We start from the raw sequence: 27,806 nt of genomic DNA on the forward strand, positions 1-27,806 counted from the left end.
CACAAAAATTAATAGTATCAATAATTTTTTTATAGGAACAATTATTTTTTTAATTAACTTTCAGTAAATTTTTTTTAATCGATACTATCATTTCTGTGATTGCAGACATTTCAATTATAAAATTGAATCGATCAATGAATTTCGTGATTAAATCAAAAAAATGTTTTGTGTGTAAATTATTTTATTTTTAATTGGATTAATATTCTTTTAATTAATGTCAATAAATAAAATTTTTAATGATTAAAAAAAACTAATTTAATTAAAAGTATAATTAATGCGATTAATATTTTATTATAAAATTAATTGAGTCAATAAACTTTTAATTTGAACAATTAATATTTTATTTGGATTAATTAATATTTTATTTGGACCAATTAATATTTTAATAATGGTCCATTAAAATATTAATTGGTTCAATTAAAAGTTTATTGACTCAATTATTATTCTAATTGGACCAATTAAAATATTCATTTTTAATTGTTTAATTAATTAAAAAATATATATTTTATTAAAAAAATCAATTAATATTTTAATTGTCATCGTTGGATCAATTAACTTTACGATTGAAGCCAAAAATACAGGTTTTTCTGTGTACGTTCATTTAGTTGAATAAGTTCCCTTAATATTATTTAAAAACACACATATTCATATATGTTGCACTCTCTACGCAATAGTATCAAAAATCAAAATTATTATTGTAATTTTTTTAATGTGCTACTACTATTTAAGACCTGGGATAATTATACAGAAAAACACAAGATATATTAATTGGATTGGGAAAGCATTGCATTCAATGAATGTTGAATGAATGAATTAAATCAATTAATTTTTTAATGGGATCTAAAAAGTCGTTATTGAAATGAAATTTTGACAAAATTTCTTATAGAAATGAAATTTTAACAAAATTTCCTATAGCAAAGAAATATTGACAAATTTTCCTATAGCAAAGAAATATTGACAAATTTTCCTATAGCGAAGAAATTTTGACAAAATTTCCTATAGCAAAGAAATTTTGACAAATTTTCCTATAGCAAAGAAATTTTGACAAAATTTCCTATAGCAAAGAAATTTTGACAAATTTTCCTATAGCGACGAAATTTTGAAAAAAAATCCTATAGCGAAGAAATTTTGACAAATTTTCCTATAGCGAAGAAATTTTGACAAAATTTCCTATAGCGAAGAAATTTTGACAAAATTTCCTATAGCGAATAAATTTTTAAAAAATTTCCTATAGCGAAGAAATTTTTAAAAAATTTCCTATAGAAATGAAAGTTTGACAAATTTTCCTATAGCGAAGAAATTTTGACAAAATTTCCTATAGCAAAGAAATTTTGACAAATTTTCCTATAGCGACGAAATTTTGAAAAAAAATTCTATAGCGAAGAAATTTTGAAAAAATTTCCTATAGAAATGAAAGTTTGACAAAATTTCCTATAGAAATGAAATTTTAACAAAATTTCAAAAAAACAAAATTTTGACAAAATGTTCTATACCAAAGAAATTTTGACAAAATTTCCTATAGCGAAGAAAATTTCCTATAGAAATAAAATTTTGACATAATTTCAAATCCCATTTTATTTTCGTATGATCATCAAATGATAATCAAATTTAGGACCTTTTCCTTTTTCTCATGCGTAAGCTTTCTTTCATATTCGAAATTAAAGATATTTGATTTTGATTCTCCTATTGCGAAAGCCACTTCATTTTTTGCCGTTGAGTAGGAGTTGACCCTAAACAATTCGTACCAAGAAACCAGTAAAATCATTTATAAAATTTGAATGGAATTCTCATATCAATAATTTAAAAATACACTTTGTTGATCATCAATCAACTTTCACAAATAGATAAACCCCAATTGACTGTTTTTTGAATTATTTTACATACGAGATTTGCTGAAATATTGCATTAATTACAAATATTTGAATGAAACATCATAGACAATTTTTAATTGAAATAATTATTAACCCCTTTTATATATAAGAAAAATCTGTGGACATTTTGTGAAATCTTGAGATTGAAAATACTATTGTGTAATAAGTGCCTCATATTTTCACATAAATTCCCATTTTAATAATCACCAAAGCATTCCCATGTAGATTGTTAAAATTTCAAATATTTATAAGCACCTTTTGGGATTATATTGCAATTAATAGCTTATAGAAACTATTTTCCTTAATAAGTTATACAACTAATTTCAATATATATATATTTTTTCTCATCTAAATTCAATGAAAACCTGCCCCTATTATTATTATGTGTATGGGTGATTGTATATTAATTTATCGATTTGTTGCTTTTGGGTCCCATTTTACGTTTTATGTTCGAATAAACTATATATACTAATTTAAGATGTTTGTAAAAGTTCTGAAAACACATAACAATTTTAATTGAAAAACAATATAAAGTATTAAAACTAAATTCAGACAAGGTATGTGGTCATGTGTGTGTACGTTTTTATTATTTGCAATAGTCATCACAAACTGATACATACCGACTTAATCAGATCAATTTATTTATTGTATATTCCTAATAAAGAAAACAACGATTTCAACTTTAAATATTTCTTTCAATTTATGTTTTAGAACGATTTTGACAAAATTTCCTATAGAAATGAAATTTTGACAAAATTTCCTATAGCAAAGAAATTTTGACAAAATTTCCTATAGCGAAGATATTTTGACAAAATTTCCTATAGCGAAGATATTTTGACAAAATTTCCTATAGCGAAGAAATTTTGACAAAATTTCCTATAGCAAAAAATTTTTGACAAAATTTCCTATAGCGAAGAAATTTTGACAAAATTTCCTATAGAAAAGAAATTTTGACAAAATTTCCTTAGAAATGAAATTTTGACAGAATTTCTTATAGAAAAGAAATTTGGACAAATTTTTCTATAGCGAAGAAATTTTGACAAAATTTCATATAGCAAAAAAATTTTGACAAAATTTCCTATAGAAATGAAATTTTGACAAAATTTCCTATAGAAATGAAATTTTGACAAAATTTCCTATAGCAAAGAAATTTTGACAAAATTTCCTATAGCGAAGATATTTTGACAAAATTTCCTATAGCAAAGAAATTTTGACAAAATTTCCTATAAAAATGAAATTTTTACAAAATTTCCTATAACGAAGAAATTTTTGACAAATTTTTCTATAGCGAAGAAATTTTGACAAAATTTCCTATATCGAAGAAATTTTGACAAAATTTCCTATAGAAATGAAATTTTGACAAAATTCTTTATATGAGTGAAATTTTGACAAAATTTCCTATAGCGAAGAAATTTTGACAAAATTTCCCATAGAAATGAAATTTTTACAAAATTTCCTATAACGAAGAAATTTTTACAAAATTTCCTATAACGAAGAAATTTTGACAAGTTTTTCTATTTTGACAAAATTTCCTATAGCGAAGAAATTTTGACAAAATTTCCTATATCGAAGAAATTTTGACAAAATTTCCTACAACGAAGAAATTTTGACAAATTTTTCTATAGGGAAGAAATTTTGACAAAATTTCATATATCAAAGAAATTTTGACAAAATTTCCTATAGAAATGAAATTTTGACAACATTTTCTATAGAAATGAAAATTTTACAAAATTCCTATAGAAATGAAATTTTGAAAAAATTCTTTATATAAGTGAAATTTCGACAAAATTTCCTATAGCGAAGAAATTTTGACAAAATTTCCTATAGAAATGAAATTTTGATAAAATTTCCTATAGAAATGGAAATTTGACAAAATTTCCTATAGAAATGAAATTTTTACAAAATTTCCTATAACGAAGAAATTTTGACAAAATTTTCTATAGCGAAGAAATTTTGACAAAATTTCAAAGAAATTTTTGACAATATTTCCTATAGAAATGAAAATTTTACAAAATTTCCTATAGAAATGAAATTTTGACAAAATTTCCTATAGCGAAGAAATTTTGACAAAATTTCCTATAGCGAAGATATTTTGACAAAATTTCCTATAGCAAAGAAATTTTGACAAAATTTCCTATAGCAAAGAAATTTTGACAAAATTTCGTATAGCGAAGAAATTTTGACAAAAATTCTTATAGCGAAGAAATTTTGACAAAATTTCTTATAGCGAAGAAATTTTGACAAAATTTCTTATAGCGAAGAAATTTTGACAAAAATTCCTATAGCGAAGAAATTTTGACAAAATTTCCTATGACAAAATTTTCTATAGAAATGAAAACTTGACAAAATTTCCTATAGAAATGAAATTTTGACAAAATTTCCTATAACGAAGAAATTTTGAAAAAATTTCCTATAGAAATGAAAGTTTGACAAAATTTCCTATAGCGAAGAAATTTTGACAAAATTTCCTATAGATATGAAATTTTGACAAAATTTCCTATAGAAATGCAATTTTGACAAAATTTCCTATAGAACTAGAAGTTTGACAAAATTTCCTAAAGAAATGAAAATTGAATAAAATTTCCTATAGAAATGAAATTTTGACGAAATTTTCTATAGAAATGAAATTTTGACAAAATTTCCTATAGAAATGAAAATTTGACATTTCCTATAAACAAGAAATTTTGACAAAATTTTCTAAAGCGAAGAAATTTTGATAAAATTATCTATAGCGAAGAAATTTTGACAAAATATCCTATAGCGAAGAAATTTTGACAAAATATCCTATAGCGAAGAAATTTTGACAAAATTTCCTATAGCGAAGAAATTTTGACAAAATATCCTATAGCGAAGAAATATTTACATATTTTCTATAGAAATGAAATTTTGACAAAATTTCCTATAGCGAAGAAATTTTGATAAAATTTCCTATAGGAATGAAATTTTGACAAAATTTCGTATAGAAATGAAATTTTGACAAAATTACAATTACTAAACAAATGTCAAAATTTAAACAAATTATTAAGGCTTTATTAATTACGAACCAAAAACATTTATTTTTTAATTATTTCCTTTTCACAAAAAAGTAATATAAAAATAGTATTGTGTCAATCTGAATATTAAAAGCTTTTGTCTCATTCTTGTCCACTGTGTAGAAGCATTTGAATATATTTGAAATACAAAAATTAAAGCAAATTCATGTGAATGTTATCGAAAGTCCCCATCAGTATAATATCAATGGCGGAAATAACGTCCACGACCATGGCTACTTGTAGTCGATCTGCAAGAATTTACTAGAGATCCTCGGCCACGACCAAAACTAGCAACTGAATTAAATTCATCTGTATCTGAGGAATTTAATCCATTATTGTAATCAATATCAAAATGTGTGCTTTCGGGTTCTCGAACAGTTTGTCTCGAACGTGAATTCCAAGGATTCAAGTCATCATCAGCTAAATCGGTATCGCCGCCATCAGACGATATATTGTCCATACGTGAAGATTTATGGCATACGGGTGAAGATACTTGTCTAACGGCAGTTTTCTTCTTGGCCCCACGAGCTCCCAAGGAAGGATAATCTTCGGTATATGTTTTACTAGCCACCGATACAGATGTCTTCTGATCATCAAGATAATAGGCAGAACCGGCCACAGGATTTGTATGTGCTGAAGTCATGCTACTCATTGAGACAAATGATTCATTGTCATTGCACCTGCTAGGAGCAGGGGTAACTATGGCATTTAAGTTAGTATTTATAGGGCAATGGCGACCAGGTTCCATTCGAATTGCCAAATCGCCACACATATAATCGCAAAACATATATCCCCATCGAGTGACATAGGATTGTGTACAGTACTTGCATTTGTCAATGTCCTCATGAAACTGTGTCACGAAAAAAAAGAATGTTAGTAGTAGTTTTAATAAGTTAGGAAGAATATCATGCATTACCTGGCATCCAATACCAATTTGATATTCAAAGAAATCACGTTCGAAATAGGCATCAGTAATATAAAAACTGCCGGGTTTTTTAACTTCACCAACGTCGCAAGTTGCTTCTTTCATGATAAAAAACAAATACTGTATGGGATAAACTTTTAGATCGATATTATTTGCTGCAGTATCGGCCTTTAAGAAATCCAATACAGATTCAACAATATGAATACAATCTCTATGCGTGTATATAGGAGCATATTCTTTGGTAACTGGGTCACGAACAAAGTCCAAAACTTGATTGTAAATATTCCCCAAATTTTTATCACCTAGAGCAGATGGAGGTAATGGCAAATTATGGGTATTATCTGCATGATGTTGGGCTTCATATTGATGGCCATAAATATTTACGCCTGAATAAAAAAATTTAACTAAGAACAATAGCTGCATACATAAATAAGAGCAACATGACTGACCTGGATTAATTAATGTGTGATAAACCCGACTAACACCATCTTGTAGGGAAAACTTACAAATAGCCAGTTCGGCGGGGACATATACACCACCTTTTAAAGTTTTTGTAAAGTAATTTACCATTATGAAGTAGTATGATTGTTTCTCTAGTTCTACAAATAGAAAACAAAGAAAAAATTATGTTTATTTGTATCATTAGGTTTTCAAGGTATGCATGAACTTACTGTCACTATTGACGCTTTTCTTAACAGTCGATTCTATATCTCTTTTCATGCGAAATTCTTTATCTTCCTGATCTCGTCTTTCTTTCTCAATCTGAGACACGGGAACCCCAGTAGATGTCAATTTTTCTGCTGCACTTCGGCTGAACAACATTTTTGCTTCCTTTGCTCGTTCCTTGTAAGGGGCTCTTTGGTCTGCATCCATATTCTACATAATATTGAAATGTTATATATATAAGCTCGTATAGTACATCTAGGGGCAAATATCAAATCAAATACCCCATTCTCCGATTTTCGGAATCCCAAAATTAAAGCTAAAATATATACATTTAAAAATTTCCAATATAGTTCTCTTTAATGAGAATTTCAAATTAAAGTTTGACTTGAGTACAAAAGTTTCCATATTTGTTCGTTATAAAGGTGAGTATTAAGTTCGAGTATAGCCGCTAAAATCGCTAAAGTGAAAACTAAATCAGTAAGAAAAATGCATGAAATTATGCATATTTGTTGCAAATTTTATTATAACTTGATGGGGAAAAGCCCAAAGCCAATTTTCACAAAGTTTGTATTCCTTAAAATGGATTGTTAAAGAAAAGTAATCGTGAAAAAATGACGTTTTTAGCGGCTAAACTCGAACATAATACCCACCTTAAGCACGAAAAATTCTTGCGGTTTTTAGGAATATGGAACATGGCTGATAATAGTCGTTTGAGATGTTGGTTTTGCTACAACTCTCAGGTAAAACCATACAGCATATCATAAAAAAAATCGAAAAAATTGTCTGTTTTTTATCTCGACCACAAGCCACAGTACCTTGAAGAACAAATCTACTTTAGCAAAAGTTGTTAAAAAAAAGTTTGTGGGTAGGAGAAGGCATTTTAAGGTGGGTATTAAGTTCGAGTTTAACCTCTAAAGGTGGGTATTAAGTTCGAGTTTAGCCGTTAAAATCGCTAAAGTGAAAACTAAATCTGTAAAAAAAGGCAAAAAAATATACATATTTGTTACAAATTTTATTATAACTTGATGGGGAATAGCCCAAAGCAAAGTTTGTATTCCTTAAAGGGCATTAATTAAGAAAAATATGGCATTTTAGCGCCTAAACTCGAACTTAATACCCACCTTAAAATCGTAATTTTTTCACGATTACGTTTCTTTAATAATCCATTTTATGGAATACAAACTTTGTGAAAATATGCTTTGGGATATTCCCCATCAACTTATAATAAAATTTGCAACAAATATGCATATTTTATGCCTTTTTTACTGATTTAATTTTCACTTTAGCGGCTAAACTCGAACTTAATACTGACCTATAAAGAGAAAATGTTAAGTGAACAATTTTTTGGAAGAGCGTAGTTTTCGAGATATCGACCCTAGAAAATTGGTGTATTGGTGGCCGACCTTCGACCGGGGTTTGATACTTTTTCCTATGGACAGAGTCCAAAGTGGGCTAACGCGAACCCAGGACCTGTCCGCGACCACTGTTATGAAGTTTTTTTATATATATTCTAAATAGATTACATCTAGGATGATTATGTACGATGGGTGCTAAATCCAATATACATGATAATGAAAACTTTAGGGGCCCGTAACTCCGAAAATAAGTCTTTTCAACAAAAAGTGGTCTCTAGGTTAGGTTAGGTATAGTGGCAGCTTGATATTTCAAGGTCAATTTGACTATTCAGTCCATTCTTCTATCTTATCACAGAGTTCTGCCCGATCCTATGTTTAGCTCAATGACAAGGGACTTCCTTTTTAGAGCCAAAGCGTTCCACATTGGCATGAAACCAATTAGTGATGCTTTAAAACCAATTAGTGATGCTTTAAAACAGAAATGTCACCAGCATTACTGAGAGTAGATAATATTCATATTCATAGTCGAAAGTCTTTTAACCCAAGGGCGGGTCTTAAGATTTTGTGTTTAGAATCGAAAAGTCCCTGTGCTGGCCAAAAAATTGAACCAATCGGACAACTTGTACTAAAGTAGATATAAGCCTATCTGGAAAGCGAGATCCTTGATATGGATGATAAATCTAAATGCTACACACATTTATCGGTGGTCTTCACTTGCTGCAAAGGAATACAAACCTTCCATATTTCACCTGCTAGTTGCGTAGCTTCTGCTGTACTTATTTCTCTTCCACATTTACTTTTCCACTCTAAGGTAAAAACCATAAAGGCATTTGGTTTCTGATTCTTATTTGGAGCCATTTAATTTTTTTGTTGATTCTAATCCCAAGGAAGAATATCAATCCCGCTCGTAGCTAGACAAAAGCAAAATGTTTGACTAATTAGTGACAAATGTATGTGCGTAACGTAAGTTTCTTACAACAGTTTCCCTAAATTCGAACGTCATCCACGTCAACGTTGTCGTAAATCAGAGTTGCCAAAACTAATTACAAATTCGAAATCGCATTTTCCCGAATGTAAATATTGTTTTTAAAAGTGATTTGTGACGGTTTAGTTAAACAAGTTTATTTGAAAGGAAAACATTAATAGCTTTTCCAAAATTAAGTCAATATATTTGTTGAAGATATGTAAAGAAAAAATAAATTTATCACTGTAGCAATTCTGTAAATAGGATATATGGTATCCCTGTATTACACTTTCTGTCAATTAATTTACCCGCGTTTTATTTGGTTCTGCTAATACAGGCAAATACTGAATTTCCCCGCTTGTCATCATTATGTCAATTTTTATCATCATTTTATCACAAAATTTGTTCAAAATAGTTGAGTTTTTCTTTGAAAGCAATATCAAAGTAAAAGTAACTGTTAAAAAGCAAAAAAAAAAAGTTAGAGTGCCCTAAAATGTAAAAATCAACTCTCCCACCAACGCATGGATTAACGTATGGTATGTAATAGCACTTAAAAACAAGATTGTACTAATTTTATTTATCAATATATTTCAATAAGTATTATTGATGTATTAAAATGTTAACTTATCGTGTTTTCTTTTCTGCATTGCCTTCATGTTGTCTGTGCAGAATGCTTATAAAGGGTGATTTGTTAAGAGCTTGATAACTTTAAAAAAAAAAAAACGCATAAAATTTGCAAAATCTCATCGGTTCTTTATTTGAAACGTTAGATTGGTCCATGACATTTACTTTTTGAAGATAATTTCATTTAAATGTTGACCGCGGCTGCGTCTTAGGTGGTCCATTCGGAAAGTCCAATTTTGGGCAACTTTTTCGAGCATTTCGGCCGGAATAGCCCGAATTTCTTCGGAAATGTTGTCTTCCAAAGCTGGAATAGTTGCTGGCTTATTTCTGTAGACTTTAGACTTGACGTAGCCCCACAAAAAATAGTCTAAAGGCGTCAAATCGCATGATCTTGGTGGCCAACTTACCGGTCCATTTCTTGAGATGAATTGTTCTCCGAAGTTTTCCCTCAAAATGGCCATAGAATCGCGAGCTGTGTGGCATGTAGCGCCATCTTGTTGAAACCACATGTCAACCAAGTTCAGTTCTTCCATTTTTGGCAACAAAAAGTTTGTTAGCATCGAACGATAGCGATCGCCATTCACCGTAACGTTGCGTCCAACAGCATCTTTGAAAAAATACAGTCCAATGATTCCACCAGCGTACAAACCACACCAAACAGTGCATTTTTCGGGATGCATGGGCAGTTCTTGAACGGCTTCTGGTTGCTCTTCACTCCAAATGCGGCAATTTCGCTTATTTACGTAGCCATTCAACCAGAAATGAGCCTCATCGCTGAACAAAATTTGTCGATAAAAAAGCGGATTTTCTGCCAACTTTTCTAGGGCCCATTCACTGAAAATTCGACGTTGTGGCTCGTTAGTAAGTCTATTCATGATGAAATGTCAAAGCATACTGAGCATCTTTCTCTTTGACACCATGTCTGAAATCCCACGTGATCTGTCAAATACTAATGCATGAAAATCCTAACCTCAAAAGAATCACCCTTTATTTAAAATGTTGCCAGCAACCTAAGAACATGCTATCATTTCAACGGGCAGAAAAGAATTCAAAGGAGCAAACATGGCAATCGCAGCACTCTCGTTTGTTGGCAGTGCTGAAAATGGCTTCAATTTGCCTCTATTAGTGGCAGAATTCGAAGCCTTTTTTGCCTGTTTTTTAGAAAAGAAACTATAAAGTTAATTTTCCGGGCAAAATGCAAAAAAAGTGCGCATTTTTTACCAGAAAAGAAAACACCATTAAACTTTTGAAATCACAACAACATTTGTAGTAATACCCGATAAGCTTACTTTTTTTCCTCGACAAGTGTTAGGGACACAAAAACAAATAAAAACTTAACCTTATAATTAAAACGAAACTAAAAAAAACTTAAAATTAAAATCCTAACGCACAACCCTTTATACATAGCTAACAAGAAATTAAAACGCATTGAGTTTGAAATTGTCAGTGAGATGATAAATATTTGCATTATAGAGTAGATAAATTTCTATAAAAAATTTTGTCAAAATTTTATTTCCAAAGAAAATTTTGTCAACATTTTATTTCTATAGAAAATTTAGTCAACATTTTATTTCTACAGAAAATTTTGTCAAAATTTTATTTCTATAGAAAATGTTGTCAAAATTTTATTTCTACAGAAAATTTTGTCAAAATTTTATTTCTATAGAAAATTTTGTCAAAATTTTATTTCTATAGAAAATTTTGTCAAAATTTTATTTCTATGGAAAATTTTGTCAAAATTTTATTTCTATAGAAAATTTTGTCAAAATTTTATTTCTATAGAAAATTTTCTCAAAATTTTATTTCTATAGAAAATTTTATCAAAATTTTATTTCTATAGAAAATTTTGTCAAAATTTTATTTCTATAGAAAATTTTGTCAAAATTTTATTTCTATAGAAAATTTTGTCAAAATTTTATTTCTATAGAAAATTTTGTCAAAATTTTATTTCTATAGGAAATTTTGTCAAAATTTTATTTCTATAGAAATAATATTAGTTACCCCAAATTTAAAATGTAATATTTAAATCTACATGTATGGGTGCAAATAAATAACAAAAATTCAATTAACTCAAAATTTGTATAAATCCATTAATTAGTCATATTTATTTTTGTATAATTTGTCGTGATAATAACACTAATTTTCAATAGGTTCTTCTTTAACCTCAATATCATCGTCTTCTTGATCTTCTTTACTGTTTTCGTGCAGTAAAACGTATTCGCGGGTGCTAAAACCAAATTTGATTACATCCTTTTCAATAAGTTCGTAATATTTTCGAGAATCGATCCGTTTATTATTGAGAAATGTTCCATTAGCTGAATCCAGGTCTATCAAATACAAACGCACACGTTTTCCCATAGTACCATCTTCTCTTTCGAATGGAACCAATCTGTATTGCAGAGCAGCATGTTGTTTTGAACAGCTGGGATGGTCAACAGCCAAATCGACAACTTTACGATCACGTCCAACTAAAAAGCAAGATTGTCGATGAATATGTAATACGGGCAAAGCTGTTTCCCCTTTGAAGGGATATAAACGCCATCGTCTTTTTGGTTTGCGGGCTTCCAGAGGCTCAGAGTATTTTATAACAACTCCATTGACTTTATTTGTATCTTCTGTAAGTGCTCCACTTAAAGCAAAATTTGGCTTTTCTTTTTCTTTTGGTTCCTCTTTAACGGCAGGTTTCTTATCTTCTGTGCTTTTACCCCATTCATAGTTTTTATCATTGTCATCGTCTCTTCTACGATTTTTATAGCGATTATCTGAATCTCTTTCACGTCGGGGAGAACGTGGCTCACGTTTTATGTAATTTCGATCCCTCGATCTTTCTCGCTCCCTCTGGGGACTTCGACTTGAAAAAGAAGAAATAAAAAAAAAATTCTTAATGCAGAATTTTATTAAAAAATAGAAAGCCCGTAAGTCTGCAGTATATCCAATGGTATATTGTAGAAGAGATTAGATTTCGAATTTTGTATTTACACATCGAAAGATGTGACAACTTTATCTCTATATAGGTCCCTTGTGGCCCATTAAAATATATGCAAATATTGGGCTTATATTTTTTTATTTGCCTTTCTAATACATACCCTCTTCGGTTATAGTTCCTATCTCCAGCATCTCGCCGATAATGGTCATCTCGTTTTACGTTGCCACGGTCTTTTTGTTCCCTACTCAAACGGTCTCTTCCTCCTCTATATCGGTCATGGGATCGATCCCTTTGATGACTTCGACTCCTTTCCCTATTTCTATCACGACTTCGACTTCTGTCACGACGTCTTCTTGGACTTTCCCACTTCGATGGTTCCTGCTGTTTTTCTCGATCTCGGCTTCTTGACCTTTCTTTTTTAGATCGAACGGAAGGCCGCCGTCGTTCTTTTTCTGATCCTGAAGACTCTCCAGAACTATTCTCAGCACTATCCTTATCAGATTTCGACTTACGTCTATTTTGTTTTTTATCCTTCTTGTGTTTATTCCTCTTCTTATGTTTGCTTTTTTTCAAGCGCTCCTCTTCCGACTCGGATGCTGAGCTACTGTCACTTTCATCACTTGTTTCCGATTCCGACATACTCCTGGACTTTTTTGTTTTGACTTTAGACATGTTGGGCATTCAATAAATTGTTTATTTTAAAATTTCGTCAAGTGTCAATGTAAGAGGCATTCTTTTTCGGAAATAACAATTGGAGTCGATTATTTTATAATCAGGTTGTCGTGTTTATTATCGATAAACAACAATCGATTATCGGTGCGGTGTTGCCAAAATATTTTGAACCCAGTCCCCGTTGTTGCTGCAAAAGCTGTCGAAGGCGTCCAATGCAATGTCAATGATTGGCAACACGATATGTACTGCTATTAATGGGGCGTTTAGACAAATTGTATCAACAATTACCATGTAGGAAAAGAAAAAATTTCGACAATCCTATCAGAGTAATGCGCTTTACAGACTATCAGTTATTCCGGACGGAATGTCGGTGTTTGTAAAGAATCTTACAGTGTGTCGGATCGATACGACTTGTCGGCGATGACTAAATAATCGGTAAATGTGTTATCGATCCCATAAACATGCAGCAGTATCGATTATGCCTTCGGACTTAACTTATAATGTGCACAATATATGGGATATGTTCGACACGAGCACTGTCGTCCGGAATAACTGATAGTCTGAAAAGCGCATAACATTCGTAGATGCTAAATTCAATAAAAAAACGTTTATCTTCATTTTTGCAAATTTTGCACTAGGAGTACAATTAGTAGTGTAGTCAAGTGTGCCAAATTTTACTGAAATCGGTTCAGATTTAGATATAGCTCCCATATATAGCTTTCGACCGATTTACACTCATATGGCCACAGAGGCCACGTTTTTGCTCCGATTTAGTTGAAATTTTGCACAGGGAGTAGAATTAGCATTGTAGCTATGCATGCCAAATTTGGTTGAAATCGGCTCAGATTTAGATATATCTCCCATATATAGCTTTCGCCCGATTTACACTCATATGACCACAGAGGCCAATTTTTTTTCTGATTTCGACAAAAATGGTCAAAATACCAACATTTTCCTTGTAAAATCGCCACTGCTTAGTCGAAAAGTTGTAAAAATGACTCTAATTTTCCTAAACTTCTAATACATATATATCGAGCGATATATCATAAATAAACTTTTGCGAAGTTTCCTTAAAATTGCTTCAGATTTAAATGTTTCCCATATTTTTTTACTAACATTGTGTTCCACCCTAGTGCATTAGCTGACTTAAATTTTGAGTCTATCGATTTTGTAGAAGTCTATCAAATTCTGTCCAGATCGACTGATATTTAAATGTATGTATTTGGAACAAATCTTTATATATAGCCCCCAACACATTTGACGGATGTGATATGGTATCGAAAGTTTACATGTACAAAGTGGTGCAGGGTATAATATAGTCGGCTCCGCCCGACTTTAGACTTTCCTTACTTGTTTTATATATATTGTTACGAATTTGATAATTATAGATATAAGTTTATTTAAATTAGTTTCCGTTAATTTAAAATTCAAAATTGTAACGATAAAATTTCGTTATCACTTGTTGGAATCATCTATTCATTTTCTAGTATTTTCCTGAATTTCTTTTATGTTCTTTTGATTGCTTACCGAAATGTTAGTTCTTACTCTCTCATAGAATAACAACCCCTTTGCTTTGTTATTTTGCTTTCTCATTTCATCTCATTGTCTATTGTCATTGTTGTTGTAGTAATGCGAGCATATATCTATGTGAGTGTGTATGTGTTTGGCAGCCACCAGACGAACAACTTAATGGTCGTAGATCCTTCTAGCATTGTCTAAGAATGTTCTGGCGTTGCCAGAATATTGTAGTGCTACCAGAATGTTCTCGTATTGCCACACCGTCATATATAAAAGCGCTCGCATGCTGCTAACGAGTCAGTCTTAATTAAAGCGTCAAACGAATAACTTCAGTGTGAACGAATTGTAAAGTGTGAAGTCATAGTAAATAAATTGTAGATTGCCGTTATTTAAAAGAACTGTGTTTTAATTGTCGGGTAATTAAAAACGCCTAAATATAAAAACGTAACAATTGGTGTCGGAAGTGAAATAACGGGAAAAAAAAATCTACAATGAAGTTTAATGAGCTTCGAGTGGAAGACTTAAAAAAGGAATTGAGCAAACTGGAGCTGCCGACAACAGGCAATAAGGCCCAGCTTCAAAAGCGTCTACTGGAAGAGTTTGAACGGCGTAATATGGACATTGCGACGCATGAGTTTGATTATAAGGAAGACATTGATGAATCAATACTCGTCAATACCAGCAGTGTAGAAACTCCGTCTGTGGCTTCGAGTGTTGTAGATTACACATCAATGCTCAGTGTTTTGAGTAAAATGATGGAGGAAAACTCTAGAAAAATCATGGATGAGAATTCTAGAAAAATGGAAGAAAATTCTAGAAAACTGGAAGCAAATTCTCTAAAAATGGAAGAAAATTCTAGAAAATTGCTGGAAGAAAACGCTCTAAAAATGCAAGAAAATTCTAGAAAAATGATGGAAGAAAATTCTCTTCTTTTGGTGGAGAAATTTGACGAAAATTCTAGAATTCTTAATGAAAAGTTACAACAACTTTCTGAAGGTATGGAGAAACGCGTAGACCACATTGAAAGTCAAATTGTGGAATTGGATAAGAAATTTGTGGTTCACGATGAAAAATTTCTACACCTTGAGAAAAAAATGTCAGAACTAGAAATGAAAGGTGGTCCAGTGCGCGTAATCGAGGGCCCAAAAACCAAAACTCCTGTTTTTGATGGCTCATCTTCATTTGATGTTTTCAAATTCCAATTTGAGACGGTGGCATCCAGAAACATGTGGAATGACAACGACAGAGCAATTGAACTTCTGTTGGCATTGAAGGGTAATGCTGCCGATGTAATACAAAGTATCCCAACTTCTTCCAGAAATAACTATAAGGAAGTAATAGCTGCGCTACAACGCAAGTACGGTGGAGAACATAAGCAAGACATCTTCAGAATGGAATTAAGAGGAAGAGTCCAGAAATCAAATGAGACTCTACAAGATTTTGCAACAGAAGTTGAGCGGTTGGTGCTATTGGCATACCCAGGAGAGAGTCACCCACTTGTGGACCGCATCAAAATTGAGACCTTTGTGAATGGCATTCGAGACCCAGACATAAAATGTGCAACATATGCGTCACAAAAAGCTACATTTGTGGAAACTGTAACATTTGCCCTTACACAAGAGACAGCGAGGGTACTAGCACGTCCTCAAATTCACAAAGTACGTAAGGTGGAGACCGAGAATGACGAATCAAATTCCGTGATTGATTCAGTGAAAGAAGCCGTTAAGCAGGCAATGCAAGAAATGAAGCAAGAGGCAAATAAATCCCGGATCAAATGCTATAACTGTGATAAGCCGGGACATCTAGCTCGAGAATGCAAAGCACGACGCAAACGGTCAAGGTCCACATCACCATCTCCATTAAACAATAGCCATAAGAAGGTGACCCCACAGTCAAGTGAGTCACCTTTAAACTAAATCGAGCTAGTTCAGCGGGGCAAGAGCTGGCTCCCACAGACGATGGCCCCACCATCTCCATAGCAATAGTTCAACAGAAAAATAACAATTTAACTATTGCGGGTGTTATTAATGGCGACAAGCGTACTTTGACGTTGGATACTGGTGCATCAAAGTCTATCATTAGATCTGATTTAGTAAAAGGAAAAATTACACCACTGATTGGAGTCAAGCTACGCACGGCTACAGGGGAACCCGCAACCGTATATGGAAAGGTCGCCGTAAAATTAACTATTGCTAACAAATCCGTTACTTATGATTTCATTGTGGCCGATATAGTAGACGAAGTTATAATTGGAGCGGATTTCATGATTGCTTTTGGCCTCAATCTGGATATGAAGCGTCGTGTAATGACATGGTGCGATGCCGAAATAACGGTAAACGTGGGATACGACGAGAATACACCTGTCAGACGTTTGACAACGAGCCAGTCAGAGTCTATACCACCGAATGCCGAAGCAATTATATGGGTTTCTATGGATGGAGATTGTGAAGTCGGCCAATTGTGGATTGTTGAACCAGCAGAAAACAAAAGCAACAACATCTTGATAGCAAATGCCCTGGTAACAACGAACGAAGAGAGACTAATACCAGTCCGTGTCTTGAACTTGTCTGACAATCATGAGCAAATTGTAAAATTTTCTGATATTGGAAAATGTACACCAGCCGAGGCAATAGTCAATTTGGAAGGCAACTCATCAAAGACACATGGAGCAGTGAGAAAACATCTAGAAGGGTATTTCGAGGCTTGGACACGTCATCTATCGCCGTCAGAGAGAAATAAAGCCAAGCAATTGTTGTGGAAAAACGCCTCTGCTTTTGCTTCTGAAAAGGGAAATCAAGGAAGAACATCTGTAGTGAAACATGAAATTAAAACCGCAGAAGAAAGGCCCATAAAACAGGCACCACGAAGTGTTCCCCTGGCAAAAAGAGACGAAGTTCAAAAGCTCATAAAGGAAATGGCGGAGAGTGGAGTGATCGAGCCATCATCAAGTCCTTGGTGTTCCCCAGTTGTGCTGGTCAAAAAGAAAGATGGAAGTACCCGATTCTGCGTGGACTACAGAAAACTAAATGATGTCACCAAAAAGGACAGTTATCCGCTTCCACGCATTGATGACACGTTGGACACACTAGCCGGAACAACATGGTTTTCTACGCTTGATTTGCAGAGTGGATATTGGCAAGTAGAGATCGCCGAGAAAGACAAGGAAAAGACGGCTTTTGGCGTTAATGGCGGTCTCTGGCAATTCAATGTAATGCCGTTCGGGCTCTGCAACGCTCCAGCTACCTTCGAAAGATTGATGGAGCGGGTACTGAAGGGGTTGCACTGGAAGTCGTGCTTGATATACTTGGACGACATCATAGTGATGGGCAAAACATTTGACGAGCACCTTAAGAACTTGAAAGACGTTATACAGCAATTGTCAGCCGCTGGTCTACGCCTTAACGCAAAGAAATGCTCCCTTTTCCAGCGAGAAGTTAAATACCTGGGTCATCATGTGACTGCAGAGGGCATATCCACCGATGAAGACAAAATCCAAGCTGTCAGAGATTGGCCACGACCCGGAAATCTCCACGAATTAAGAAGTTTCCTTGGGTTATGTACATATTACCGACGATTCGTCCCAAACTTCGCCAGCATCGCCGCTAGTCTCCATAAATTGACGCAAAAAGGTCAGAAGTTCCAGTGGAGCGACGAACAGGAGGATTCATTCCAACATTTAAAAGAACTTTTATGTTCAGCTCCTGTTCTAGCGTATCCTATTCCGGGCGAAAAATTTGTTTTGGATACAGATGCTAGCGCGCATGGTATTGGAGGTGTGCTATCCCAACAGATAGACGGCAAGGAGAAGGTCATCGGATATTTCAGCCGAACGTTGTCCAAGCCCGAAAAGAACTACTGTGTAACGCGACGAGAGCTGCTAGCCGTCATAGAGAGTGTAAAACATTATCATAAATATTTGTATGGACAACATTTCTTGCTAAGGACTGATCACTCAGCTCTACGATGGTTGCTTCAATTCAAGAATCCGGAAGCTCAACTGGCACGTTGGACCGAGAGGCTCCAGAGCTATGATTTCAGTATCGAGCATAGAAAAGGTGGAAAACACGGTAACGCTGACGCTTTGTCACGTCGACCTTGCAATATAGAATGCAAGCACTGCTCGAAAGCTGAACATAAGGAGGAGATTGTTGATATTCGGCTGTTACACATCGAATCTGGACTGGACTGGCCAACAGAACAGCGTAAAGATCCCATTTTGAACAAAATTATTTCGGCAAAGGAAGAGAACAAGAAGCCCAGTAAGAAAGACATCGCAGCCGAAAGTCCACTTATGAAATCATACTGGGCTCAATGGGATAGTTTAGTTCTAGTCAATGGATCCCTGCAACGTAAATGGGAAAGCGAAGATGGCAAGAGCAGCCGAAATTTGATCATCGTTCCAGATTCCAAAATAAGAAACGTTTTGGCGGAGTTCCATAATGGTCCCAGTGGAGGTCATCTGGGAATAACCAAAACCGCCGAGAAAGTGAAGCAACGATTCTACTGGGTTGGATGCCAGAAATCAATTGCTGAATGGGTAGCCAATTGCGAGAAGTGCATGAAGGCGAGAGGTCCAACAAGGAAAAGTCGAGGTCCTATGCAAGAATATAGACCAGGAGCCCCGTTTGAAAGAATAGCAATGGACGTGGCAGGCCCTTTCCCAGTAAGTGATTCTGGAAACCGTTATGTCCTTGTGGTCATGGATTACTTCAGCAAATGGCCGGAGGTGTATGCAATTCCAAACCAAGAGGCAAAAACGATTGTGGATGTGGTCAACAAAAACTGGATATGTCGCTACGGTGTGCCGTCCGAGATTCACTCAGACCAGGGAAGAAATTTTGAATCGGCCATATTCAAAGAGATGTGTGAATCCCTTGGTATCAAGAAAACGAGGACTACGCCATTACATCCACAATCCGATGGCATGGTAGAAAGGTTTAATCGCACTCTGGAGGAACATCTTCGAAAAGTAGTGGACAACGGCCAGAGGGACTGGGACGAGCATATACCAAAGTTTTTGCTGTCGTATAGATCTGCCATTCATGATTCCACCTCTCGAACACCGGCCAATGTTCTATTCGGAACTGAGTTGAAGTTGCCTGGAGATCTGATATTCGGCGCTAAACCTAATGAGCTCGCCATGGAAGAAAACAGAAACGACATCCCAAACACTTTCGGTGAAGTTCACGAATCAGTGCGCAACAAAATAAAAATGGTCAGCAACAGAATGAAGGCGAGATACGACCGTGCTGTAAATACTGAAGGCTTCCAAGAAGCAGAATTGGTTCTGCTATTTAACCCGCAACGAAAGAAAGGATTGTGTCCTAAACTGCAAACACAGTGGGAAGGCCCATACAAAGTCATCAAGAAGATCAATGATGTTGTATACCGGATTCAGAAGGACGACAGCCCTAGGTCAAAGATGAAAGTTGTACATCTGGAGCGATTGGTTCCTTACGGAACAGGTTCTGTGCCTGTTCGGGACGAACAGGCTTAAGTGGGAGGCAGTGTTACGAATTTGATAATTATAGATATAAGTTTATTTAAATTAGTTTCCGTTAATTTAAAATTCAAAATTGTAACGATAAAATTTCGTTATCACTTGTTGGAATCATCTATTCATTTTCTAGTATTTTCCTGAATTTCTTTTATGTTCTTTTGATTGCTTACCGAAATGTTAGTTCTTACTCTCTCATAGAATAACAACCCCTTTGCTTTGTTATTTTGCTTTCTCATTTCATCTCATTGTCTATTGTCATTGTTGTTGTAGTAATGCGAGCATATATCTATGTGAGTGTGTATGTGTTTGGCAGCCACCAGACGAACAACTTAATGGTCGTAGATCCTTCTAGCATTGTCTAAGAATGTTCTGGCGTTGCCAGAATATTGTAGTGCTACCAGAATGTTCTCGTATTGCCACACCGTCATATATAAAAGCGCTCGCATGCTGCTAACGAGTCAGTCTTAATTAAAGCGTCAAACGAATAACTTCAGTGTGAACGAATTGTAAAGTGTGAAGTCATAGTAAATAAATTGTAGATTGCCGTTATTTAAAAGAACTGTGTTTTAATTGTCGGGTAATTAAAAACGCCTAAATATAAAAACGTAACAATATAGTGCACTCTCGGTAACGTGAACTAATTAAAACCAAGCGAGTTCATGTTAGCGAAAATGTTCACGTTAGAGAATTTCAGAACAAAACATAGCCGTATTCGGGAAGTTTACACGTTCAAGCGTGATAGTCTCTTATTTTTGTATTACTAATATATTAAAAACTTAATTTAATTTCAAGAAAAAAAATTAAAAAAAAAAAACGAGATTGGAAATATATCAGTGGGTATGGAATTACCCTGCCAGCATTTCAAAGTTCCATTTCATCCTCATCGCAACCACAGACTCATAAGTAACACTGCAACAATCGCCAACTGTGATAGTATTTTGTGATCACTATTCGCATGAAAGTATTTTGCCATCACTATTGTTACAAGAGCCATTTTATATTTTGTGAAACACCATTGTAACACTTTTTGACTTTCCAAATGGAATAAAGTGATAGTTTTTTAAATATTTTTCCAGGCACGCTGCCTTCATTGGGAATAAAAGCACTAAATGTGATGTGATAGTCGTATAAATGTTATATTTATGAGAATTTATAAATTTTTCATAAAATTAATAAACATCTAAACAATCGTGTTTTACTTGAACACGGATTCTTTTACAACTATCTTAAAATGCACTTTCTCTGATTGTTTGAAGGGGCTCTTATTGGCGTCCTTCTAAATGTATCCAGAAGGGCACCTAATAATTGTACTCATGCAATACTTTTTTGTGGTAACTTGGCTTTTCCGCTTTTCCGAGGAGTTTTGGATATCGTATACGACTGTTTTCGACGTAGTAAGGATTCTCAGAAGCGCCCCAAATACAAAAAATTTTGGCAGGGTATAAGGCAAATTAAATTAATAATTAAAAGTCACGAAAAAAGCCAAACTAGATCACTAACAAATTCCGTATGTGTATTTGAAATTGTAATTGGCATTGTGAATCTGCTTTAAACGTCAAATTTCATGTTTTTATGCGTTAAGGTAAGTACGATGTTCGCTTTTCGCGTTGAAATTTTCACGGTTACTTTATTAAAACAGTTCAATATAAAGCAGATAGATTAACTCAATTGAAGTGCAATTTCTTGTTCCTCTAGATTTCGGCAAGATTTTACAGGAATATGTCTGTTTTAATTTATAATTTTGATTATATCAGAAAAGTAATCGCGAAAATAAAGTGATTTTCAACTGGAACCCCGAACATAGTACACATCTTTACAGAATAGTTAGTGTATGAAAAAGCGTGTTCACGTTATCGCGAGTGCACTGTATAATATATTCTTTATATATAATATAAATGTTTTATATAATATTATATTTTAATATATATATAAAAATATATCGATCATTTTCAGTAATTGAACAATCAATGTCAGAGAATAAAAAAATTTTAGCTACCGAAATACCTAATGATTAAAAATAACACCTCTTGTTGGAAACCTTTTTAAAATGTATATACCTGGATTGCAGAACATTTTACCAGCTTTTTTCTCCAAGTGTAGATAAAATTTTCTAAATAAAAAACATTTCTTTTAGAATTTATAACTTTTTATTTATTGTAAACCCTTAATATGTAGTATTATTTTTTGTGTTTTTTGTTATAATTGTTAATTATATTTTTCTCGGTGTATATGTTTTGCAATTTAACTTTCGCCTATCGTCTTAGTCAAGTATATTGAAATGCATTTTTTTATTTCTTAGATTTCTAGTAATTTACATGTTATAATTATGCCAATTATTCATAAGTTTTGTAGAAAAAATGTGTTCTTTTTGGAATTTATGGTTTTTTACTATTTAAAAAAAAATATGTTTAGATATTTCTTTAGTAAGTCCATAACGAATCCTTTGATATTTCAGTTTTCACTCGAAATGCTACAGATATTTATAAATATATAGTATAGTCTTTGTCGTCGATATTAGTTAAGAAATTATTATAAATTTCTCAAATACCAAATGAATGTTTTCGTTCGATTAGACTGACAAAAAAAAAATTTGATTTTTATTAATAAATCAGATTTTAATGGCAATTTAATCGAAATTCGGCAAATAGAAATAGAAATAATAGGAAGTAATGATTAGAATTCTCATTTCCTTCTCAAAAAACTATCATGACAAATATCTTGTGGTAATGTAATAAAATATGTCTTAAAATTTTAAAATTAGTTTCATAAATTAAAAACTATTTATGTTTCAACTTCATAAAAATGTTTAATTCTAAATCGAGGACGATAAATTGTTGGTCAACCAAATGCTTCCAGTCAAAAGCGAAAAGAAATTACCAATTGGGTAAGTGAACGGAGCTATAGTGTGTAAATATAACCATAGCGATAGGCGGTAGGCGAACACTTATTTACGTGTATTTCTTCAAGGCATATTAAAGAGGTAAAGTCATGCAATCAAGTGACTAATATCGACATTCATCTTGTCAAAGGCTTTGTTTACGTTTAGTATTCAACAATGTTGATGTTTTATATATGCATTCAACAATACAACAACACTACACATACACAAACACAACAACACTACACATACAAACAAAACTTGAGTGATCTGCCATGTTAGTTTGACATTATTAATATCATGGGGGGGGTACACACGCTTGCTCGTGACTTTACCTATAATTAATATGCCTTGGTATTTCTTATGGGAAGCCCAAAATCCGCGACGGAATACCGTGACGGCTAGCGGCGTGTCGCTAAATTAAAACTTATTGTAACTCCTTGGCGAAAACTGGTATAGTGTTGCCATCGCTTATCAATTTTTTAAACTCACCACTTGGAATTGCTGTTGCCTGGATACGTGTAGATTATTTTTTCTTGAAATAACTCAACAAATAACAAGCCATTGTATGTTTTTATTCAACTTCATTGTTTAATATTGTCAAAGCATGGTGTATTGACAACAATTTACACACATAGTGTGTAAATAAAACCATAGCGATAGGCGGTAGGCGAAACATTTTTGCCGCAACGGCAAATACAATAAGCTTGACGGCGAATAATTCCCTTTTTCACGTTTCCTAGCGTTTTTGTTGTCAATACAGCACGCTTTGACAATATTAAACAATGAAGTTGAATAAAAACATACAATGGCTTATTTGTTGAGTTATTTCAAGAAAAAATAATCTACACGTCTCCAAGCAACAGCAATTCCTAGTGGTGAGTTAAAAAAATTGATAAGCGATGGCAATACTATACCAGTTTTCGCCAAGGAATTAGAATAAGTTTTAATTTAGCGACACGCCGCTAGCCGTCACGGTATTCCGTCGCGGATTTTGGGCTTCCCATAAGAAATACACGTAAATAAGTGTTCGCCTACCGCCTATCGCTATGGTTATATTTACACACATATAGTAAGCTCGCCTACTGCCAATCGCTATGAATGTGCTCTATTACTTGGAAGCGTTTGAGAGTTTGACACAGAAAAAAATTTCACGAAAATTTTTACAAATAAATTTGTAATTGAGTTTTAAAAACCATTCAATTAAACATATAATTGATTCAACAAATTTTTTTAATTGATACAAAACTTAATAACATTGCAATTAAAAATTTATTGCATAATTTTAATTTCGTGATTGAAGACAAAAAATATTTTTTTTTGTATCCATTTTGTTTGTTTGGACAGGATAATTAAACTTAGAGTCAATATCTTATATCCTAAAAGAACGCTTTCTTTCGACTGAAACGCCAACAACAGGTGATTTTTCTAATAAATTCAGGGGGGTTACTCTGTATTGCGATACGAAAGCAAATGCGATGCGATAGTTAAATGCGTTAAGAGTACAATTCGGTACTCTGTATCACTTGCGCAAACGCTTTCGCAAAGTAAACTGAAAATATGGTAACGCTTTAGCAAAATAAAGCGAAAATATGACAACGCTGGCTGCACAATGTAAACAATAACGAAAATGATAAAAAGAAATGTCAAAAAATTGTAAATAAAACATTTTAAACAATCTTCCGTTCGGTGCGTGTTCTTTTAAAACTTGCTAATCGTTTATAACAAAAAAGTAATAATTATGGATTCGATAGCGTTATGGTTTGAAGAAAATTAACATGAACGAATTACAAGAAGAATTTTGCGAGATCGGTCAAATATACTCTCCCTAAGTGACCACGGGTAAGAAAATGGAAACTCAAATTATGTGACAAACGTTTTCGAATATTTCATTTTTATAGATTTCGTCTTAATAAAGATGCGTTTATGTATGTATTAAACGCTATTAAAGACGACCTCGTCGTTCCAAATAAATCCACAGCCATTCCAACTCCAATAAAAGTGGCCGCTGCTTTGAAATTGCTTGGACAAGGTGGTTATCTACAAATCGGCCAAGACCATCTTTTAGGACTATCAGAGCAATCTATGTCGCGCTGCTTAAAAGAAGTTTGCGAGGTGATTGAACGAATACTTTGTCCCAAGCACATACAATTTGAGGTAACTGCGGAAGAGACCATAAAGTCTACCAAAGTTTGGAACTGACGTTGCTGTGTCTGTAACTTTTTTGGTTTTTCCCTAAAACAATAAACAATTTAGATACAAATATAAAAATTTAATTGTGCTTACTTACATATTTGTTACTTTGCGATTGCTATTTTGTTTGCGCACGATTTTTGCGATCAACGAACGAGTTTGACATACGCTTTCGCATTATAGAGTGCGGTGATGCCAGATTTGCGAAAACTAGATGCGCAAGGTAGATACGAAAACGAATTACTGAGTACCAATTACTCGATTCGCGACAATTTTTCTTACGCATCGCAATACAGAGTAACCCCCCAGCTGTTTTGGATAACGAGCAAATGCATTCGTTTCGGATATGAGAAATTGGGAATTAGAAGAATTTCTATTTCTATTTTTTTTAATTTCTTAATAGAGGACAATCTAAACGACAATACTAATGCCAAATGAATGAAGAATTTCATTGGTAGGATTTATTTTTTAAGAGAATTAATTAGTTTTTGTTTTTCTTTTTTCCCTCTAATCTTTTCGAGGCTTAATAAAGATATCCAATCCATGACATTTAATGAATTTTTGAAGCAAACATTTTTTCTTTTATTTTTCTTTTAGAGTTTTTTTGAAACAACCTGTAACCAATAATTTTATTTTTCTATAACTATAGTCTAGATTGTTTTGGTTTTAATGTTGGATTTCTTTTAATATTAACAAAAACTTTTTTTAGCTTTGGTTTTTTTTACATACGTTTTAATTTAACACTTTTAAGCATGTGTATGAGTTTTTTGTATATATTTTTATTAAGGCTTTGTTCCAGCAAATGTATAGCAAGTATATATATGTATTTATAATATTAGATTTTATTTCGTTTTTTTTTGCATTTATTTTGGCCCAAATACTTTAAATATAAATGTAATGCAAATAATGTTATAAAAATTAAAATTGCAAATCATCGTTGTCATTTACAAGACAAGACCTAATTTAAGGAAAAATTTCATTTATCCGAAACCAATGCTATTGAAATGTCAAAAGCAGCTGACATTAGGCCAGCTGTCATTTAGTGGCAATCAAATATTTTGGCCAAATGAAGACGATTGGAAAACGAAGTTCTATTGGTTTTGATATCGTGGTATTTAATTCTTTGATTTGGCCTTGAACAATTTCATACGTAAATTATTAATCAATTTTTGAAGCATTATAGTAGAACAAAAATTGTGTATATAACGTCAATATGTAGCTTGATGTGATAACAAGGTAGCATCATGGAAACAGCTGCAGCTAAAGAACTATCGGCAATGAAAACTATTGTCAATTAGTTTGGTTTGAATGTAGAAAATTTTAATTTATAGAATTTTGAAATTTATTCGTCGATCTATATACATACCTTAAAGGGGCCGTTTAAATTTCAAGTTGGCAGCCCTGATTTTCTTTTTTCAAATAATCTCAATTATATTCATATAACAAAATATGCATTAGGTTTGTCTGCGTTTTACATAATGATGGTGACTGCGATATAATAATAAGGTAGTATCGTTAAAAATGTAGAAAATTTTGTCAACATTTTATTTCCATAGCAAATTTTGTCAAAATTTTAATTCTATAGATTTTGTCAACATTTTATTTCTATAGAAAATTTTGTCAACATTTTAATTCTATAAAAAAAGTTGTCAAAATTTTATTTCTATTGAAAATTTTGTCAAAATTTTATTTCTATTGAAAATTTTGTCAAAATTTTATTTCTATAGGAAATTTTCTTTAAATAATATATCTATAGAAAATTTCTCAAAAATTTATTTCTATAGAAAATTTTTTTAAAATTTTATTTCTATAGAAAATTTTACAAAAACTTTATTTCTTTAGAAAATTTTGTCAAAATTTTATTTTTATAGCATTTTTTTCAAAATTTTATTTCTATAGAAAATTTTGTCAAAATTTTATTTCTATAGAAAAATTTTGTTAAAATTTTATTTCTATAGAACACTTTAACAAAATTTTATTTCTATACAAAATTTTCTCACAATTTTATTTCAATAGAAAATTTTGTTAAATTTTATTTCTATAGAAAATTTTGTCATATTTTTATTTTTATAAAAAAATTTTCTCAAAATTTTGTTCCTATTAAAAATTTTGTCAAAATTTTATTTCTATAGAATATTTTGTATAAACTTTATTTATATAGAAAATTTTATCAAAATTTTATTTCTATTGAAAATTTTATTTCTATAGAAAATTTTATCAAAATTTTATTTCTATAGAAAATTTTATCAAAATTTTATTTCTATAGAAAATTTTATCAAAATTTTATTTCTATAGAAAATTTTGTTAAAATTTTATTTCTATAGAAAATTTTAATTGTGTTAAAATTTTATTTGTATAGAAAATTTTGTCAAAATTTTATTTGTATAGAAAATTTTGTCAAAATTTTATTTGTATAGAAAATTTTGTCAAAATTTTATTTGTATAGAAAATTTTGTCAAAATTTTATTTCTATAGTCAATTTTGTCAAAATTTTATTCCTATAGAAAATGTTGTCAAAAATTTATTTCTATAGAAAATTTTATCAAAATTTTATTTCTATAGAAAATTTTGTCAAAATTTTATTTTAATAGAATTTTTGTTTTCAAAATTTTATTTGTATGGAAAATTTTGTCAACATTTTATTTCAATAGAAAATTTTGTTAAAATGTTTTTTCTATAGAA

General features: G+C 32.2%; 2 protein-coding genes and 2 long non-coding RNA genes across 4 annotated transcripts; 1 reads left to right on the forward strand and 3 right to left on the reverse strand.

Moving 5' to 3' along the window:
• The first annotated feature begins 320 nt into the window (after nt 1–320).
• On the forward strand, nt 321–25,202 carry LOC142231853 (uncharacterized). The gene is made up of 3 exons (XR_012720940.1): nt 321–581; nt 24,373–24,773; nt 24,833–25,202. It is a non-coding gene; the product is annotated as an uncharacterized LOC142231853 (long non-coding RNA).
• On the reverse strand, nt 4,890–8,787 carry LOC142231848 (protein maelstrom 1-like). Its single transcript, XM_075302508.1, has 5 exons — nt 8,585–8,787; nt 6,500–6,704; nt 6,278–6,427; nt 5,820–6,214; nt 4,890–5,753 (listed from the first exon to the last, which is right to left on the reverse strand). The coding sequence occupies exons 1-5, from the start codon at nt 8,705–8,707 to the stop codon at nt 5,106–5,108; spliced, it is 1,521 nt and encodes a 506-aa protein (XP_075158623.1). The 5' UTR covers nt 8,708–8,787; the 3' UTR covers nt 4,890–5,105.
• LOC142231850 (uncharacterized) lies at nt 11,514–13,144 on the reverse strand. The gene is made up of 2 exons (XM_075302511.1): nt 12,524–13,144; nt 11,514–12,288 (listed from the first exon to the last, which is right to left on the reverse strand). Exons 1-2 carry the CDS (start codon nt 13,042–13,044, stop codon nt 11,574–11,576), a joined length of 1,236 nt encoding a protein of 411 aa, XP_075158626.1. The 5' UTR covers nt 13,045–13,144; the 3' UTR covers nt 11,514–11,573.
• Nucleotides 24,795–26,734, reverse strand: LOC142231852 (uncharacterized). The gene is made up of 2 exons (XR_012720939.1): nt 25,222–26,734; nt 24,795–25,166 (listed from the first exon to the last, which is right to left on the reverse strand). It is a non-coding gene; the product is annotated as an uncharacterized LOC142231852 (long non-coding RNA).
• Nucleotides 26,735–27,806: the final 1,072 nt, after the last annotated feature.

This window comes from Haematobia irritans, chromosome 3 (genome assembly GCF_050003625.1).
Source record: "Haematobia irritans isolate KBUSLIRL chromosome 3, ASM5000362v1, whole genome shotgun sequence".
Classification (NCBI taxonomy): domain Eukaryota; kingdom Metazoa; phylum Arthropoda; class Insecta; order Diptera; family Muscidae; genus Haematobia; species Haematobia irritans.

Bases quoted from the DNA above. Each gene is read 5' to 3' on its own strand.
- LOC142231848 (XM_075302508.1), bottom strand. From the start codon at position 8,707: ATGGCTCCAAATAAGAATCAGAAACCAAATGCCTTTATGGTTTTTACC. The intron at 6,705-8,584 runs GTTTGTATTCCT...AATATTATGTAG, and splicing joins TAGCAGGTGAAATATGGAAG to AATATGGATGCAGACCAAAG. The intron at 6,428-6,499 runs GTAAGTTCATGC...TTCTATTTGTAG, and splicing joins GAAAAGCGTCAATAGTGACA to AACTAGAGAAACAATCATAC.
- LOC142231850 (XM_075302511.1), bottom strand. From the start codon at position 13,044: ATGCCCAACATGTCTAAAGTCAAAACAAAAAAGTCCAGGAGTATGTCG. The intron at 12,289-12,523 runs GTATGTATTAGA...TTCTTTTTCAAG, and splicing joins AGGAACTATAACCGAAGAGG to TCGAAGTCCCCAGAGGGAGC.